Below are 18,010 nucleotides of genomic sequence, written 5' to 3'. Positions count from 1 at the left end.
TTTCCTCTGTACCTGCCAGTTCAGTCCACTGAGCTCTGCCTGCATCTCTCCCTCAGGGTCATCAGCATCATCTGATAGTGGAACTGAATAAGGAGAACATGTAATCATTACATTAACAACTATTTATGAAATAACATTATCCAAGAACATATATTATACAACACTTAGTTGACCCTGTATTTGAATGGCCTAATACCATAATTACTTTCTCCCCTTTATTGCACAGACAACATTACCATCTCAAGTTATTCACTCACAGTATGAGGGGTTTGTAGCCCCACAGTTAGCTGCAGTCTAACTGTAAGAAATGTGGCTCATAATGTTCGCTCACTTACTTTCTGCTTCCTCATTCTATACCATACGGGGGTTCTGAATAAATCAGTGGTTTTAGCACATTTCGCTGCCTTTTTTTTTGCAGGATGGGGGTCCATCCTTCCACAATAATTGAGAAACGGAGAGTGGAACAACCAATCACATCTTCATTATTGTCCTGAAATTGAAATGTGCACATTCGCTAGTCTGACAGGTGCGTGGTTCTCACTGCGCCTCATACCGGTGCAACTTTGAACACCTTCAATTAATGGATTTGGCCTGCAGTCAACGCATCTGGGCGGAATTAAACACATATTATTTTAGTCCTGTGTGTTTATTAGAGGCCTAGTCAGCGAGAGAGAGAGAGAGAGAGAGAGAAGCACTCGAAACAAAGGCGGTGGGGATCGGAACCTGCAATTAGGCCGGTGCAAGTAGGACAGGGTCGGTGCTCTAGGATTGTTGAGTCCATTCTTTTTCATTCTTCCTTTTACTCTTCTTCCGCTTCTCTCAGTTGTTTATCCTGCTCGCTGAAGAGAAAAGGATGACAGTTAGGAGGCGAGGCCGCCTTATAGGGTGGGCTTGCGTGCGCACTCAGGTAGGCCCGCCCCGAGGGGGCGGCTACGTTTAAAGATATCTCAGTAGGTGAACGCCTGGTGAACGCTCGCATAGTAAGGTCAAGGGGTATTAGCCATAGAGTCCAGTAGAGGGCGGAGCCTGTGAGATATAACAGTCCTTCAGGGCCTCCTCAGACTCCTCAGACCACTTCTTCACGCTGCGTGTGGGCACCAGTCTGTCATACCTCATTCACACCAACGGTGTTTCAGGGCCGGTTCGGAGCTGGAGCTTGAAAAGCACCGGGTTTTCCTGTTCACACCGCAGCGGAGCAGCCTCTTAGCTCTGGAATCCGGTTCGTTTCAAGCACCAAAATATTGTCCGGCTAGAGCAAAAGCACCGCATATGTCACGCTTACGTCGAGGCGGGGGCAGGGGGAATCGGAATCGTCGTTAAAGTTGATGATTACGATTGTAAAGCAGTTTTGAATGTAGCATGTAACGACTGTAAAGTTGGAAGTAAAGTCGTCCCATTTCTTCCATTTCGTTTTGACAGAGCAAAACGAGTACCGCTTCAATACAATCGGCCATTGTTGTTGTTGTCGGTGTGAGCTGTGAGGGGTTTCCGCGCAGTTTGGCTTTATGAACCTGGCATGCAAATGGTTACGTCATGACGCAAACAATGACACAGCACCAGTCGGACTCTGGGCGGTGTGAAAAGAGCCGGAGCTAAACCGAAGAACCGGTTCTGAACCTGAAAAGCTCTAGCACGGAGCTTGAACCGGAGTTGCGTTGGTGTGAATGAGGTATTAGTGATGTGTCTCGCGCCCGCGAACGAGCCGTTTATTTTATTATTATTTGTTTTGTTAAGTGATACAAGATAGAATGATATGATGATCTCCGCCCTACGTGTGCTCCGTGCATGCAGTCAGTGACTGTTGGATGCTGCTGTTTTGAGCATTGCAATACATTTATATTCATTCTTTTATTTATTTATGATTATTTTTAGGCTCAGCAAAGATTTGTTGTCAGTTTGTATAGGTGTTGCTATCTGCTTTTTTTTTAGCGTGGTAATTCTGGGTCAGTGTCCTTAGATAACAGTTGAAAGAGCACCTGATAAAACGTCCTCATCGAACCCTGAGTTTCATGTTTTAGACTAATTTCTCATTCCTTCTATCACTGAAGCTGCTCTTTAGTCAATATTGAGGTTTTGTTGTAGAGTTTTGATTATCTGTAGTCCTTTTGTGTCTTTAGTTGGTGGTTTTGCATCTCTTTGTTGTCATCTTATTTTTGTGTTAGTGGTTTTTTGGCCATTTTGTGTGTTTGTTTTGGGGAATTTCGTGACTCTTTGTTATCATCTGTTTTTGTTTCTGCTTCTTTTTGTAGTCGTTTAGCTTCTCATTGTAGTCCTTATGGCCAGCCAGTTGCATGTTTTTCCTGTGATGCCCCATTTTGCAATACCTGGATTGCCTATTGATCCGTTTGTCCTCACTGATACAATATAATCTTGCCCCACATTTTTTTATCTCAGGCTCAAATTCAATACATAACAAGGCGGAGGGTTCAGGGAGTCACTACATCATAAAGGCCCCAAATTTCAGATTGATTCTCTGCAGCTGCACCTGAGAAAGCTACACAGTAAGTACACACCTTCCTTATATCTTTATATAACCTTTTTGTATGCATGAAAACACTGTGTTTTAAGATTGAATGTTGTATGGATGAGTTGAAGAGTAAATTGTCAACATTTTTGCAGGTTTGCTCAGACAAAATTAGACTTTCAGTCGTCCTGTTCCTCGTTGCCAGCTCTGCTGGGTTGGCAGGTAATTATATACCCTGTCCTCCTGTCTTTATGTTCATATCTGTGCATGTATAAAAGTATATATTAAATGGCTTGAAGTTCACTTAGTTAAGACTCATTTTATTCAATTTCAGCCAATTTACCATTATTTATTTTGAGTCCTATTCATAGCCTTACAGCTCTTACCCTTATATTTCAAATAAACTGTACATTACAGTATTTGTCATATATTTTGTATATTTATTTTTTCCTTGACATTTTTTTGAACTATACTTATTTTCCCTAGTTTATGAAAACTTACTTGCCAAAAAACTTGGATTCTGTATAACTGCACAGCTATTCTATATTATTTTAAGATATACTGTAAATATTTTTTCGTGGTAATTTGTATATTATTTGTATTTTTATTTTTTTTATCTCTTATTTTTCCATTTTAATTTCTCCTACTGTGTTTTTCCATGCACCATTTTACACCAAATCAAATTCCTTGTAAGTGATAACCTGATTTTAAATTATTTTATGTTATCCAAAGCATCTTTTTAAGTAACTGTCCCTCAGGGAGTGTGTTTTTAAAGACCTTGGTGTTCCCTGATGAGTCGGACAACAGTTATGTGGAGATGGTCCCCCAGAAGCCCCTGAACCTCGGGGCGTTCACCCTGTGCATGCGAGTGGCCAGAGAGCTGCCCAATATGGAGCGCGAGATCATCCTGTTTGCATACCGGACTCAAAACTTTGACGAGCTGAATGTGTGGCAAGAGCTGGACGGCAGGTACACACAACAACATGCTTACATTGACTCTAACATAAGAACATATTCAGTGATCATTGTTTTAGATTATTGTTTTACATTTCACCATTTGCATGCCAAAATATCCCTCATTTTCAAACTGATTCTAGTAACTTCTCTTCTTCTATCACTAACATTACCAGAAGTCCTTGTTTTGAAAGTCACAAAAAAGCTGTATTTACTCCCTCCATGTGACATCTGACACATCTGGTTCGCCTGCAGCCCGCTGTAGTATTAGCTAGCTGCTATGTATCGGTAGCCTACTTATTTTATTTTATCAACGTATGAATGACAAGCATTAAGAATAACAAAAGATAGCCTAATTCTCTTGCAGATTTTCTCGTTTGATTATGAATGTAACGTTTATATAGTGGAACTACACTGTTTTATCAAAACCAAAGTGCCACACAGTAACTTGGCTTGCATGTATTTCAGCAGGAAATGTGCAACGGAGATGACATTTACCAACACAGACTATATAGAAATATTTGTAAAAGTTTTTCATGCGTTATTAAGTGAATATGGCATTAGCACACCAATCTGAGTAGGGCGACACGACGCTCATCGACGGCCCGACATCTATCGACACCGAAAATCGGCTCGGTGTGGAAGGACCTCAACAGGCCAGGCCATCGGGAAACCTCCCGGCCCTCCCGTGGCCAATCCGGGCCTGTGTACTACACAGTATTTCAAGTATCTAAATCTAGTCCACATCGGCAAACTACTATAATGCTCTTACATGTATAAAAACAGGATCATATAATAAGAATAATAATAAAATACTGTGAAAAAATCTATTCTGCATAACGAGTACATTTACTTTTGAGACTTGAAGTACATCTAGGTGATAATTACTACTAATTTTACTTGAAAATAATTCTTTAATAGGTCATTGTGCAGAATGAGTCATTTTACTTGTTTGTTTTTGTTCATGTTAATCCTTTTCTACGTTTACTTGAGTAACATTTTGAAATCAGGACGTTTACTTGTAATAGAGTATTTTAAGACCATGGTATTTGTACTTTTACTTAAATAAAGGATCTGAGTACTTATTTCAACACTGACCAGTCCCCAGTTTGGAGTAAAATAAACCCTTTGAACTCTGATTAATTGTATATCTGTGTGTTTAGATACTCCTTCTACCTGAGTGGAGATGGTGTTATGTTCAAGGCCCCTAAGCTTGGGCCCACTGAGACCCACATGTGTGTCACCTGGGATTCCAGTTCAGGAGCGGCTGCCATCTTCATGGATGGGAGGAAAAACGTTACCAAAATGTACAGGAGGGGTCACAGGATCCGCTCCGGAGGCAAGGTTATCATCGGGCAAGATCCGGATGGCTACCTGGGGAGTTTTGAAGCCAAACAGAGTTTTGTTGGGTCGATCCGTGATGTTAATATGTGGGACTCTGTCCTCTCAGACAGCACCATCCAAGACATGAATTCAGGGAAGAGAGTACCAAGAGGAAATGTCTTTGACTGGGAATCGGTTGAGCTTAAAGTTAATGGAGGAACGGAGGTTGTTAATAGTGAGCATTAGCTAAAATGCTCACACACAACATGCTGGAATCTTTTTTAAATGTCATAATATCAACTAATGCAATGTAACTTTACACACCCACATTAACTGTATGATATATTTGTTGATGAAAAAGCGGGTCTGTGCACTGATGTGATAAAGATGTACACAAATTGTTTTACCGTAAATGAAAGGTATCATTTGTAACATTCTGCATTAAAATGTCCAAAAAAAAGGCTTAAATTTATTATGACTTGTGCACTTGCATTTTGCCAAAAGTTAGAAATCTTCATTGTAAGTGAGGAAACGACCATTTTTATTAGGATGCCTCATTTAACTGCCATTTTAGTCAGGATTTTAGTCATGCAGGTGTGATGTTTGAATCTGCAGTTATCAGATCAGCAGAGCGTTCCAGTGCCCTGTAAACAAATCTTATTTAGACCTATAAGTGTTGTTTTAGCGCCTTCTTGTGTACTTTAAAGATATCTTTCACAAAGGGAGAGCATTTGTGTGTAGAAATTGCATTCAGTCACAATCCAAAATACTTGTTGGACTTATTTACTAATAACTTGTACAATTAATCCTATACATGTGTTTGTACAATTATGTGACCTTTGCATTATTGATTGAAGTTGCAGTTAGTTGACATCAATCTATTTAATATCTACTATTATATGCCTCGGTATCTGCAGTTAAATATGTATGCTAAAAAGAAGAAGAGTCGTGTCGAAACGAGTGAGGCACGGACGGGAATCGAACCCGCGATCTTCGGTTTACGAGACCGACGCCTTACCACTTGGCCACCGCGCCTGGCAGTGTGGAAAGGCAACATTATGATGATTTAAACAGACATTATATACATTGGAGATGAGCGTGAAGCGTACCAACCTCCATTTTATAAACAAGAACAAATCCTAATCTTTCAAAATGGAATTTCCAATTTGTTAAGAAAATAGGCTAAACACAATATACCAAAAGGTTCCATTCAGTAAACGTTTGTAAAAGGTTGGCTTCGCATCGTACACCTTGTCGGGAGCTAATTACATGTGATCCCATTGAAACATTAACACACCTTGACAGATTCCTTGTATTAAGCCGAATGTCCCAGCAGATGGCCCTAGAAAAAAAATGGGTCATAATGTTTTATTAAGAACATTTGGACGGTTAGCAAAGACATGCAAATTAAGTCATAGTGAAGTTTGGCGTGCCTTACTCGCCATACATAAGAGAAGGGGGAAACTTGATCGAGAACACACCCGGAAGTACCTAAGGATAGGATTTCAATATTTCCATGGAACATGTAACATGTAACAACAGATGTCTTACGATGATGTGAAAGCCCCATGTGCCTGTGCGACGATTGTTCGATACGTCCACATTTACAAGTAGCTCATGCTGTGAGTAACATGACGAAATAAAATCAGTGCTAGTTTGGTAACTTATCTTGGCGAAAGGGTTAGCTTGCTAGCAGAGGATGAGTTCAATAACGTTACTGGGGTGATTCCTGTAAAATATATCGCATTCACATGCATATTCAACTAGTCCATGTATTGCAATAGTGTGCAGTTACATTGTTGGTGTTACTGTATTTTAGTTTTACATATTTAACAGCATTCCAGGAAGTCGTTTTACGCATTTACAAAATGTCGAATTTAATAAACCCGTGATGATAGACGAGCTCATGTGTTATTGAAAGTATAAATCAAGACTTCTAACACATTGGTTACACATTATTCAATTCGGCACATCAAATATATCACTATGTAAAGTGTACACTTGATATTGACGTTAAGTTTATGGGCCTACTGGTATTATGTTATCGTTTGACTGCATGTTGGCTGCTTAGATGAGTAATTCCAATCAATAACAACAGGTGGTTGGATTTTACATAAATATAATTATTTGACATGTGTTTTTTATGTATTTTATTCCTTAGCATAATACTTTTCAAAACTGAACATTGTGATCGTTAACAATATCTCCCAGTCCTCTGCTATGTAAAGAAGGGGGAAATTACCTAATTCAATGTCTCTTAAGAAGAGTAAACTGTTGTCACCTTTGAAATATTACTTTCGTTAAGCATTACTTAATTAAATGTTGCCATATTACTAAAAGTGTATACTTGTCCAATGTCACTGACAGTGTGGATTTGCCCACAAAAAAAATCTGGCAAAAAATGAAAGTGTGGAATTTACCGTTTGATTCTAATGTTTAAGTTGTTTGCCTCTACATTCAGGAACAAATACAAAAGCAACGTGATTTAAAAAAAACAAAAAAACAACAAGGACATATAGGTAACAATAACGTTTTTTACAAATAAATTAAAGGAGAAATACCTTTTTTAATGAAATGGGGATGGATATTTTTACCTAGCCATTTTAATACAAATATTTTAATCTTTTATCTAGCCTATTTAAATTTGCTATGTTAATTGTATTGTATGCACCTTGTATTGCAACTTTGCATGAAAGGCATTAAATAGATAATACAGCTTATTTTTTAGGTTTAGAAGGCGATAAGTTACTGGGGGATGAAGAAATAAAAAGCTACAGTAATAGCTAGATTTGCTTTATTGGAGAAGGTTTGAATGGATTTTATGCATTTTCCTCATTGTGGGTTTGGTTTAGTATTGGTAATTCCATTTCAAAATGTTGGCATTGACGTTTAAAACTACCATTGCTTGTTGTCCAGTCTAAATCTCGGTTTGTCTTTTGTTGCAGCCTCTGACAGAGCGCTCCTGATCGCTGCAGCTGAGCCTCCCTGTCTGCTTCAACATGCCGCTGGTGTTGGACGCAGTGTGGGCGCTGTGGAGCATCGGAGCTGGCATCTATGACTACTTCCACACCACTGCCATGGAGGAGAGGATCCACACGCTGGAAAACGTCCTCTCTATCCACCAGTTTGTGATCGCAGGCCTGTCGGCAGGGCTCCTCCTGCTCATTACCTACATATTCTGGAGAAAACACTAAAACCTCTCCCACTAAGCTCCCACTACATCTTGATTTGTCGCAGGATATCAGGCATTAACCATGCTATCCCGATGCTGACAGTTTGGTTTATGTGGCTGTTCTCACTTGAAGATTGAGCCCAAATTAGGTCAGGAGCACTGATGGGAAACTAAAATGCGCAGAAAAGCTTGATAAGGACCTTATAAACATGTCCATTACCCATCACTTTGTGGGCCTTGGGGTGTCAGCTTCTCCCTTGTTTTTGAATGTTAAACTGGCCTAGGTACAACTAATACAAAATCGTCACTAGGCTAATTTGCACTTTGACTTTTTTTGCCATGCTTGAAGGACATCAGTCTTGAGAAAAACTCTTTGAAATGACTCATTCAAAGGTCCCATGTCATGCTTTTCCGGTTATTACCCGTCCCCTTGTGTGTTATGAAGGTTTTTCTGCATGTAAACGCCTGTAAACGCTCTGCGGTCACAAACCCTCAAAGTACACCCTGTAGCGAGTAAAACTCTAACACAGAAAAGACGTGTCTATGCTGCCCCAGAACACCTCGTTGAGATTTTCTTTTTCAATTTTTTTCTTCCGGGAACCAAGTGACGTAACGACGACCCCTCCAAGGATTGGTCAAAATGGACCAATCCGTGGAGCCGTTACGTTACGTCCGCAGAGCCGTTACGTTAACTTCCTCACAACACACACTCATTCTTTTCTCAGCTGCAGCTCCGCCGATTTCTCCTCCGAGACGGCGGGACGCGGCGAGGCTGTGAGTCAGTGTGTGAGCGCACACACAAACTCCCAGCCAGGCTGCGTGTGTGTGTGTGTGTTTCGGGCTAGGTTTCACTGTGTCTCTCTGTCTCGCAGACGGCCACTGGGCTCATAGGGAGAGGGTGGCAGGAGCTCCAACAAGCCGTTTAGGACAGAGAGTGAATGCACATACTATACAGAGATGCTGTATGAGAATGTGATTTTGGAAAATTGCACAATATAAATCTATTTTAGTAGACCTCAACAATGGAATTGTGATCAGTAGAAATGGCCATGACATGGGACCTTTAACAGAATACTTTACCCTCAAATTGGCATTTGAATATCAATTACTCACCCTGTGTTACTACTTGTCACAACATTTCAATATGGTTTACTGCAATACCATAATTTTTTTGTAATATTGCAACAGAGATGCTCTTACATAATTGAATTTTACAGACTTAAGAATATGTCTTTGTTGGGAACAGGTCGCACCATAATCTTTTTTATATGTTTTAAAATCAAAATGAGAATAATAATGTAAGGCTTATCACTCCCTTCAATTAAGCTATTATCAGAATTCTAATATCAGTCAAAATAACTGCAATTGACTTTTTTCCAAACATGATCTGAACTGAACGGCATCAAAACTAAATGAAAAGAAAAAAAAAACATAGTTTTCTTCAAGTACTCAAGGTAACACAGGTTAACCGTACACAAATGATCATTTTGGGGGTAAAATATTTATTTGAACATCTTCCAAAGGTGTGATGTGGTGCAAAGACGTTTTGCCAGGGGAGACCATTTTAAAAATGACCTTTGGATTTGTTACAGATGTTAAATGCGATTGTGGTTGCTACCAAGTTTTTTAAAAACCTGTTATCACAAGATCACAATGTAATACTTATAAAATCCACTCTATCCTCAAAAACAAGTCACTATTTCTTATCTGTTTTTTGTAGGGATTATTAATTTCTCTTTATCTTGAGATAGTATTGCTCAGACATATACTGTCTGTATGTGTATGTAAGCCTAGTATAAAGAGATATTAAGACTTTTCAATGAAGTTGTGATCTTGAGGCAGCAGGGTTAAAAATAAAGGCTATTTTAAAAGTTGGTTTCAGGTCATGATGTTTGCACAACACTATCCTGGTTTGAGGTAAAAGACCTGGTATAACAGGCTGAGCACAAGATAACACAGTTAAGAAGGTCAAACACTGGTGTAATACTTAATCTATTGTTGATTTTGCTAAACTGAGGAGAAGGGATTTAAGATGAAGGTTAGTCTATTTATTTTTGGGATGTTTAATGGCAACATTAACATTTTCACCACAACTGTTACCTGTCCGAGTTTTGTGTATTGTGCTTTTGTGTTTTAAATGATTTAATCCAGTGTTGTTGACTTTAACTACCTGCTTCCGGGGTTCATTGCCAGTGTACTGTATGTACTACTGTATGTTACTCTGACAAACCGCTACGATGGCTACTTTTAAAGGGAATATGTTTGACTAATAAATCATAACGTAAGTCCAAATTTTGTGATTCAATTCTGCCTTTTTGCTTCCTGTCATGAGAGTCTTTGTGTGAAATACATGATCCTGCCTTTCTTGAGTATTTTTTACTGGTAAATACATTTATGTTTTTTAATCAGCTTCCATCTTGATCCTTTTGTATCAATTGTATGTTAAATAGGGAGGCTGTGGCGCAGTGGTCTAGTGCGTTGGTGTTTGGATCAAGGGAGCATAGGCTCAAACCCCACTGCAGTCAGCATGTCGTTGTGTCCCTGAGACACTTCACCCCAAATTGCTCCGGGATTGCCCACAGTACTGAATGTATGTAAGTCGCTTTGGATAAAAGTGTCTAACAAGTACCATGTAATGTAATGACATGTGTAAAAGGTATGAAGTACGAGAAGGCTTTGAAAAGTGACATCTGAATGTTTAATACATTTTAAAGATTTTTAAGTCACTTAGTCTGGTCAACTGTTTTAGTCCGGATGCTAATTACCAGCTTTGATAACATTTTAATGCATCAATACATACAATCAAAACATAAGTATATGTTGATGCCGATACCGTAGTACTTTTACTTAAGTAACATTTTGAATGCAGGACTTTTACTTCACAATCATATGGCATGTTTAGAGACATTTTTACTACAACGTTTTATGGCATACTTGTTTACATACTATGACTTTTGCAACCTTTTTATGACAAATATACTATAATATACTTTGATTTTCAATGGCATGGTATAGTAGTACTTTTGTTATGACAGAATTAGCAAATAGAGGAGCCTACTAGGTATATTTATTTAAGTTTCTTGTCTGTCCTTATTTAGAGCTGTCTATCCATGGGCTCACCATGCTACAGGCGGCAAATGTGCCTCAGTCCCAGACAACCAATGACATCTCCAGATTTAACAAACAAGTACCGTGATTGGGTTGGGCTAGTAGAAGGCGGGATGTTAAAACAGAGCTTCACCCTACATTTAACAAGTCGGCGAACCTAAAAAAAACGGAACTCTGACTCTACCTTCAAAATAAACTTTTGAATTTATCAAGATTACCTTTTTTTACAGAACATGTCTTTATTGGGGTAAGTCTTTTCATTGATATGTATTTACATGTTAACATTCACATCAGTGTTGTATACAAAACATAGTGAAACATGTTTTTATAATGTTATACTACAAATAACGTTTATTTTGAAAATCCTGACCGGATAACTTCTTTATGACTTTTTTGTTGCTTTCCAGTTACCGCTAACCGAACTTGCCAACCGGCGCTCGGCGAGATTTGATGGGGATTTTGTCGAAATTATGGCATCGAAAACTCTGAAAACGTGTGCCTTTTTTGTGTTTAGCCAGCTGTCGTTTGGCAGCAGATTCCAAGTTGTGGATTAGTGAAATCACAGTACCGGACAATGCTAACCAGTTAGCCCGGAGTCGATGCTAATTGGCTAAGGAAGTTAGCCGGTTAGCTTGCCAGAAGCTGGATTTCTTGTTTGGCGCATTTCAAGCCTGTTCGCCGACCACTTAACTATTTAACCTGTGCCGAAAATACAGCATTCGTTTGTAGCTGTCAAATACGAAATACTTGAATTTTCACTATCGGCTTTTTAAAATGAAGTGTTTCGCTTAAGCGGCTGTTTTACCGCAAACGCTGCTCTTTTGTTTTGACAAAGGAAGAGGACCCGATTTTCTTTTTTTAACACCAGTTCACATCTGGTTGGACAGTTGCCTTTCGTTTGGCAATGGCTCCACAGAAGCAGAGCTCCTCAGGTGGAAGTCACTCTGGGGGCTTTGGTTCTGGAGGAAAAGCCAACGGGTCCTGCCACCAGTCCACCTCCTCCTCCTCCATGGCTGTAGCCAAGAAGCCCAGCATGCAACACATTCAAGCCGACCACGAGTTGTTCCTGCAGGCCTTCGAGAGTGAGTTGCTGCTGTTTTAAAGATATCATTGGAGTTTAATGTAAGGTCGCAGGAAGCTTTACAGGAAACCGGGTAAATGCTCCATTGTTGAAGGAGCAGATCATTGTACTACATACTTTAAACTATCATCGTGATTTAAGCTTTGTCGTTTTTCCAGTTTACTTTTATTTACCAGAAGTGGAAAAAGTATTCAGATCTTAACTTAATTCATAGCTCCAATTACCATGCTGTGAAAATACTCAAATACAAGTAAAATGCATGCATTCAAAGACTTAACTTAATTAAAACAATGCAAGTATTATTATCTTAATGTACTTCAAAGTACTTATTGTTTAGTACAATGTTTCCCGTAAATGTTTTACTTTTAGAAGTATATTTTGCATTGGTTAATTTGACTTTGGGTCTATGGTTGTTAAGGATGCATTATTTTAACAACTTTTAGTTTAACTTCTAGTATTTTTCAAATTACTTACAATGTAAATAAACAAAATTACCTGACAACAAATGATATCTTATTTTGAATGTCAGCAAAAAATAAAACGACATAAAGAAAAACTGTCAGATCCTCTTGAAATGTAGAATCTTTTTTTCTTGATACATGACTTGGATGATTGAGTTTATTAACAAAGTTAGATTTTATCACTAAATGTACCGAGCTTGACACATGTTAAGATTTAAAAACACTTGCATTAAAGGCTGAACACTTCATAAAGTAATGTGCTGATGATGTCATCATATTTATTTGCAGAACCAACCCAAATCTACAGGTTCCTTCGCACCAGGAACTTGATCGCTGTGAGTCTTGCCTTTCCTTGAACAAGTCACATGACTGACTTGACCTTTTTAAGATCAGAGGAAATGTCCCTGTACCTTCAATTCATGTGTTTTATCTCTCTGCTACATTTCAGCCGATATTTTTGCACAGGACCCTCACCTACATGTCCCACAGAAACTCAAGGAATAACGTTAAAAGGTAAAAATCCAGTATTTTTAATGCATTAAATCAAGATTTCCCATGAAGAGAATTATTAGAAAATGTTACGGCTCAACAGATCAGGTGTTTTTTTATTTTGGTTGCTTCTTGTATCGTTGCTTCTGTCTCGTTTTTCTTTCGTAGCTTTATGTTAAACCTGAAACTGACTCTTGAAAAGCAGGTCAAATGTTATCTTAAGAGAAAGTTAACCGGCGTGTGTGCTGCAGTAGGAGGGGACAAAGCTAGGAGAGAGTTTTTCAGTTAGGCTGCTTTGCATACAGATGCTGCTAAAAAAAGAGATTCTACTGATGCACATGGGGCTGCTTGTGGTCCAGGAGAGTTAAAATAGAGCCATGTTGGTGTTTACACACGGATGTTGTGTTAAAGGAATACAGGTTATTGTATTCTCTGTTGAAAAGCTTGGGTTGCATAGTTTTGTAAAAGAAAGTGTTGAAAACTAGCCATTGTATCAGCTGCTATTCATGTAACACCAAGCAGGAGCAAGTTGAATATTGGTTGATAATCCGTTTTTCATTAGCTACCAAACTGTCTCTGTCTAGCCATTTATATTAATATTTTTGTCAGTTTGATGCTTTTTTGCAATTTGTCCTTTACAGCTGTTTGGGTTGACTTGAAATATGTATGAATTGTATTTTTGGGGGGATTTTTCTGCCAAAGGTTTGACACTGGTATCAAAAGACTGTCACTGACAACCTGCTGTGCTTCATGTCATTGGTGATACTGGTTGAACAGCATTTGTTTATGCAGGTGTTGCTGTTGCTCAAAACAAAAATGTATTTGCAAGAACTGCAATGAAAGATTATTTTTCTATCAATTAATCTGCTGATTCTTTTCTAGATGAATCAAAAAGCATCTCTGTTTCTCTCAATGTCTTGATTTGTCAATGAGAAAAATCCCTTTGCTCCTTTGGTAATCATTTAGTATTTTTTATTTTTGAAAAGTTAAGATCTATTCAAGCTTTTAACGAGAAAATGCATACATTTCCCAAATGTTAAGAATTACATTTTGGACATTATGTAATCTCTGTCTGAAACCCTTTCAACCTACATCTGTTACCATCTTACTAAAGTGTGTGTGTTGCCCTTATTTAGACACATAAGAGCCAGAGTTTTCTTCTCTTGTCACACCAACTTCTTGTTAGTGCTTGCTTGGGAGTTGGTAGTGGACTGAAAATGGCAGACGTTAGAAAAACGTTTGTTATTCCTGAATTGAAGTGTGCTCAGTGAACTGAGCGACGTGTCTTTCTGCTGCAGCTTGGCTCAGTTTCACTTTCCGCTGCCCTCCTGCATGCTCCAGGCACATGAAGCACTGCTGGTGATGAGAGATGAATACGCTCCACACAGATAACTGACATGCATCCAATTTAAGAGAAGCTGTGGATTTTAATAATCAGATTGAACAATGTTAAAAGTCTTTACTTTAATCTGCGCTGAATTAAACCGCTTAAATGTTGCAATGCATTGACACGTTTTCTGTCAGTTTATTAAGACTGACTTAAACTGTCTTTTTGATACCCTTTTTTAAAGTGTATTTTTTTTTCTTCAAAACTGATCCATAGTCTGAATTTAGTCTGAATGTTTTATGCCAAGTAAAGGCTCATAGTACTGCATATCCGGACGCAATAATTGTTTTCCTTGAGAGTGGAATAATGGCGTTCATGTGACAGTACAGTGTTGCTTATATTTAGTCGATGCATTGGGTTGTTGGAGTTAAAGTTGAGCCATTATTTAGGGCTAAACTCTGTCAAATGAAGATGTGAGGAGGAGGGTTTCAATGTGATGCAAGACCCTGCAGAACCTCACAGGTGTTTTCAGTTAGCTCATTAGCCTGCCGCTCAGGTGGAAGTTGGACGGAAGTAGAAAATGATGTGAGCTCCTGTGTGGACTAATGGGCAGATTGAAGCCAGGTGGGCGAGCTTTTTTAAGCACATGGAGCTTATGCAATTATACCAAAAGCATCTAAAACAATACTGACCGATAAAGGCAAAACTCAGGGCTTGTTGTGGTCCAAATGGAACATCTTCAGTTGTTTCTCTGTCAACACTTGAAACCTCTTAAACACGTTAACCATCTCAACTACCTGCGGCTGTTTACGAGCAGCTAATATTAAGTAAACATGCTACCTGCACAACATTTAAAGAGGCCCTATAATGTTCATTTTCAGGTTCCTATTGTATGTTGTGTCTCTACTGTGACATGTCTCCATGCTTTAATGTTCAAAAAGCTCTTTATTTTCCTCATGCTGCCTGTGCTGCAGCACCTCTTTTCACCCTCTGTCTGAAACCAGAGCCCAGTCTGCTCTGATTGGTTAGCTGGCCAGCTCTGTTGTGATTGGTCAACTGCTTAGAGATGCCCCGCCACGTATAATGTGTTGGAGCTCTAGCCAATAGAAGCTTACATAGTGATGTCATAATGTTATGTAAATTAACAAAGGAAACCATTGGAGGTGTTTCTGGCAGGGGGGAGGGGAGTGTGAGAGAGAAACTCCCTCTGTAAGGAACTTTTGGATTTGAACCTTTGCAGACCATTTACATCCGAATCAGAAACGGGTTTATTGCCAGGTAGGTTCACACGTACGAGGAATTTGACTTGATGTCATGGTGCATACATAAAAATGTAAATTAAAAAAAGTACACAGATAGCGAACTATATTAAGAACACTGTAATAAAAATATAGTAAGATAGCAATAAAATAAGCAGTAATTTACATCGAAATAGAATGCAATCATTTATAGAACATAAAATATGTGCATTAAGCAATATTTAAACATTGTGTGCATTAATGTAATGCATAGAGTCTGCGTTGTGGGGGGGGGGCGGGCCTTGTTTAAGAGGCCGGTAGCAGAGGGGAAGAAACTGTTCAGGTGGCGTGAGATTTTGGTCCTGATGGAGTGCAGCCTCCTGCCAGAGGGGAAGGGGTGAACAGGTTGTGTCCAGGGTGGGAGGGGGCGCCCACTATCTTCCAGCTTCAGGGTCGTGGAGAGATGGCAGATTGCAGTCGATCACCTTCTCTGCAGAGCGGATGACACGCTGCAGCCTGCCCTTACATGCACAGAAACCTATATGACACACTACAGGAAAGGGAAAAGCTTAACTTTTATAACGGATAAATGAGCATTAATATAACTGTTATAGCAGATGATGTTAGTCTGTGGACTGAATCTAAATACAGAATGAATCCATTTCTCTGTGAATCTTCTTCCTGTGTGTAGAGTTGTGTTGTTCTGCCTGTGGCTGACTGTTGGATGGTGTTGTTGCTAACCCCCGCTGTTTGTCTGCATGTACAGGAAAAGCGCCAAGGTTGACAATCTGTTGTTCAAAGTGGAAAAGATGAGAGGAGAACAGGAGACTCACAGGTAAATACTCAGCAGAGATGTAATGCTCCTTTTCTTTTGAACAGGGCAGCAATTAGCTATAATCCTCATTATCAATTATACTGCTAACTATTTTCAAGATGATTCAATTCAATGTTTGATTAAGTGTCAGAGTCCATGCCAGTTGAAAGCTTAAGGGGCTTTCAATGTCTTGTGTTGTGACAATACAACACAATGTTTTCAGTTTAATACGTTTACATGTATACATCATTGTAAAGCTGAAAACAGCATTTTCTCGCCATTTTGCCAAATGAAATTGACTTTGAAACAATGAATCAGTGTACAAAACGTTTGCTGTTTATTTTCTGTTTATTTTTCTGGTAATTTCTGATTATCTGTAAGAATTCTAATAAAAAGTTCCTCTGTTTCCCCCCCAGCCTGGCCTCTAATCTGCAGCTCACCTTTACTGGCTTCTTCCACAAAGCTGGTAAGTCTTCTCTTCCCGTACTCCATCCTGTTTTCTTTAGATGTAGTCTTTCCCCTGATTCTGGGTGACTGACAGGAAGTCTTTTCGCCCCGGTGTCTCCTCAGGGAAGTCATCTCAGGACAGTGAGAATGAGCAGAACTCCGTCTCTCTGGAGGTGCTGCTGGTCAAAGTCTGTCACAAGAAGAGGAAGGTGTGTGTTGGTCATCACGTGCTCTCAGGGGTCTCTGTAATGCTCTGAAATATATCTGACGTGTGTTCTCATGTCCAGGATGTGAGCTGCCCGGTGAAGCAGGTCCCGACAGGGAAGAAGCAGGTTCCTCTGAACCCAGACACCAGCGCTGGAGTCTCCCCCAAGCCCGGCTCCGTCCCCTCTTTGCTGGTTCCCAGCAGCGAGTTTGAACCCAGCAACTCTCACATGGTCAAGTCCTACTCGCTGCTGTTCAGAGTGTCGAGGCCCGGAGCCCCCCGCGCCCAGATCAACGGCCTGGCCAACGGGGAGAACCACCACAGCAGAGGTGAGGACTGACTGTTGGTTCCTCTGCTTTGTCAAACATGGGGCTTCTTTCTGTCCGTTATATACAGTGATGCAAATTAGTCGCTTTTCGGCGCCTCCCGCTTTTTTAACGCTGATTTGGGTGACTTGTGTAATTCGTGGAGAACCGAAGAGTTTTCCTTTTNGGGGGGGGGGGGGTGTCCGTCCATGCGACGGACGGACGGACGGACAACTTCTCACTTCTCACTTCAAAAAAGTAGAAGAAATCTAGCGAGTGACTGTTTTTCCTGGCCGAGGACAGGTTCCTTGAACACAACACGAGCGTAACGTGTCTTCACGTGGTTATGTCTCGTCTGAGAGGAGTGTAGACTAGACTAGAGTGCTTACGGAGAGCACCGTAACGCCGCTCCAGCTCTTCAAATATTGCAGTACCCATAAGGAGCCGTACACACCGCAGTGTTTGCGTGGCTGTGTCTTTAGTTGTAAGCACAGTGGCGATCTGTTGTTATTAGCATCTGGTTAGCTAGCTATGCTAACGAATTTAAAGAGCTTTTCTACAACCAGGTGGAAGAGAGCTCTCTCCTGAGAGGCTCAAATAACCTCAGCTCAGTGAGGTTAAG

At 39.8% G+C, this 18,010-nt stretch overlaps 2 protein-coding genes and 1 non-coding gene across 3 annotated transcripts; 2 read left to right on the top strand and 1 right to left on the bottom strand.

Annotated features, from left to right (window-relative positions):
- Positions 1-1,664: 1,664 nt before the first annotated feature.
- LOC104950536 (pentraxin fusion protein-like) lies at positions 1,665-5,123 on the top strand. The gene is made up of 5 exons (XM_010777074.1): positions 1,665-1,669; positions 2,495-2,501; positions 2,620-2,686; positions 3,223-3,433; positions 4,582-5,123. Exons 1-5 carry the CDS (start codon positions 1,665-1,667, stop codon positions 4,985-4,987), a joined length of 696 nt encoding a protein of 231 aa, XP_010775376.1. The 3' UTR covers positions 4,988-5,123.
- Positions 5,124-5,704: 581 nt separating this feature from the next.
- On the bottom strand, positions 5,705-5,776 carry trnat-cgu (transfer RNA threonine (anticodon CGU)). Its single transcript has one exon. It is a non-coding gene; the product is annotated as a tRNA-Thr (tRNA).
- Positions 5,777-11,438: 5,662 nt separating this feature from the next.
- Positions 11,439-17,446, top strand: LOC104950533 (polycomb protein SUZ12-like). Its single transcript, XM_010777071.1, has 7 exons — positions 11,439-12,103; positions 12,852-12,898; positions 13,012-13,076; positions 16,384-16,452; positions 16,848-16,897; positions 17,002-17,087; positions 17,166-17,446. The coding sequence occupies exons 1-7, from the start codon at positions 11,926-11,928 to the stop codon at positions 17,421-17,423; spliced, it is 753 nt and encodes a 250-aa protein (XP_010775373.1). The 5' UTR covers positions 11,439-11,925; the 3' UTR covers positions 17,424-17,446.
- The last annotated feature ends 564 nt before the right edge of the window (positions 17,447-18,010 follow it).

The sequence above is a fragment of the Notothenia coriiceps genome, unplaced genomic scaffold (assembly GCF_000735185.1).
Source record: "Notothenia coriiceps isolate Sejong01 unplaced genomic scaffold, NC01 NC01_scaffold00017735, whole genome shotgun sequence".
Taxonomy (NCBI): Eukaryota; Metazoa; Chordata; class Actinopteri; order Perciformes; family Nototheniidae; genus Notothenia; species Notothenia coriiceps.
Note: the sequence above shows the minus strand (reverse complement) of the source record. Positions and strands in the feature narration are given on the sequence as shown.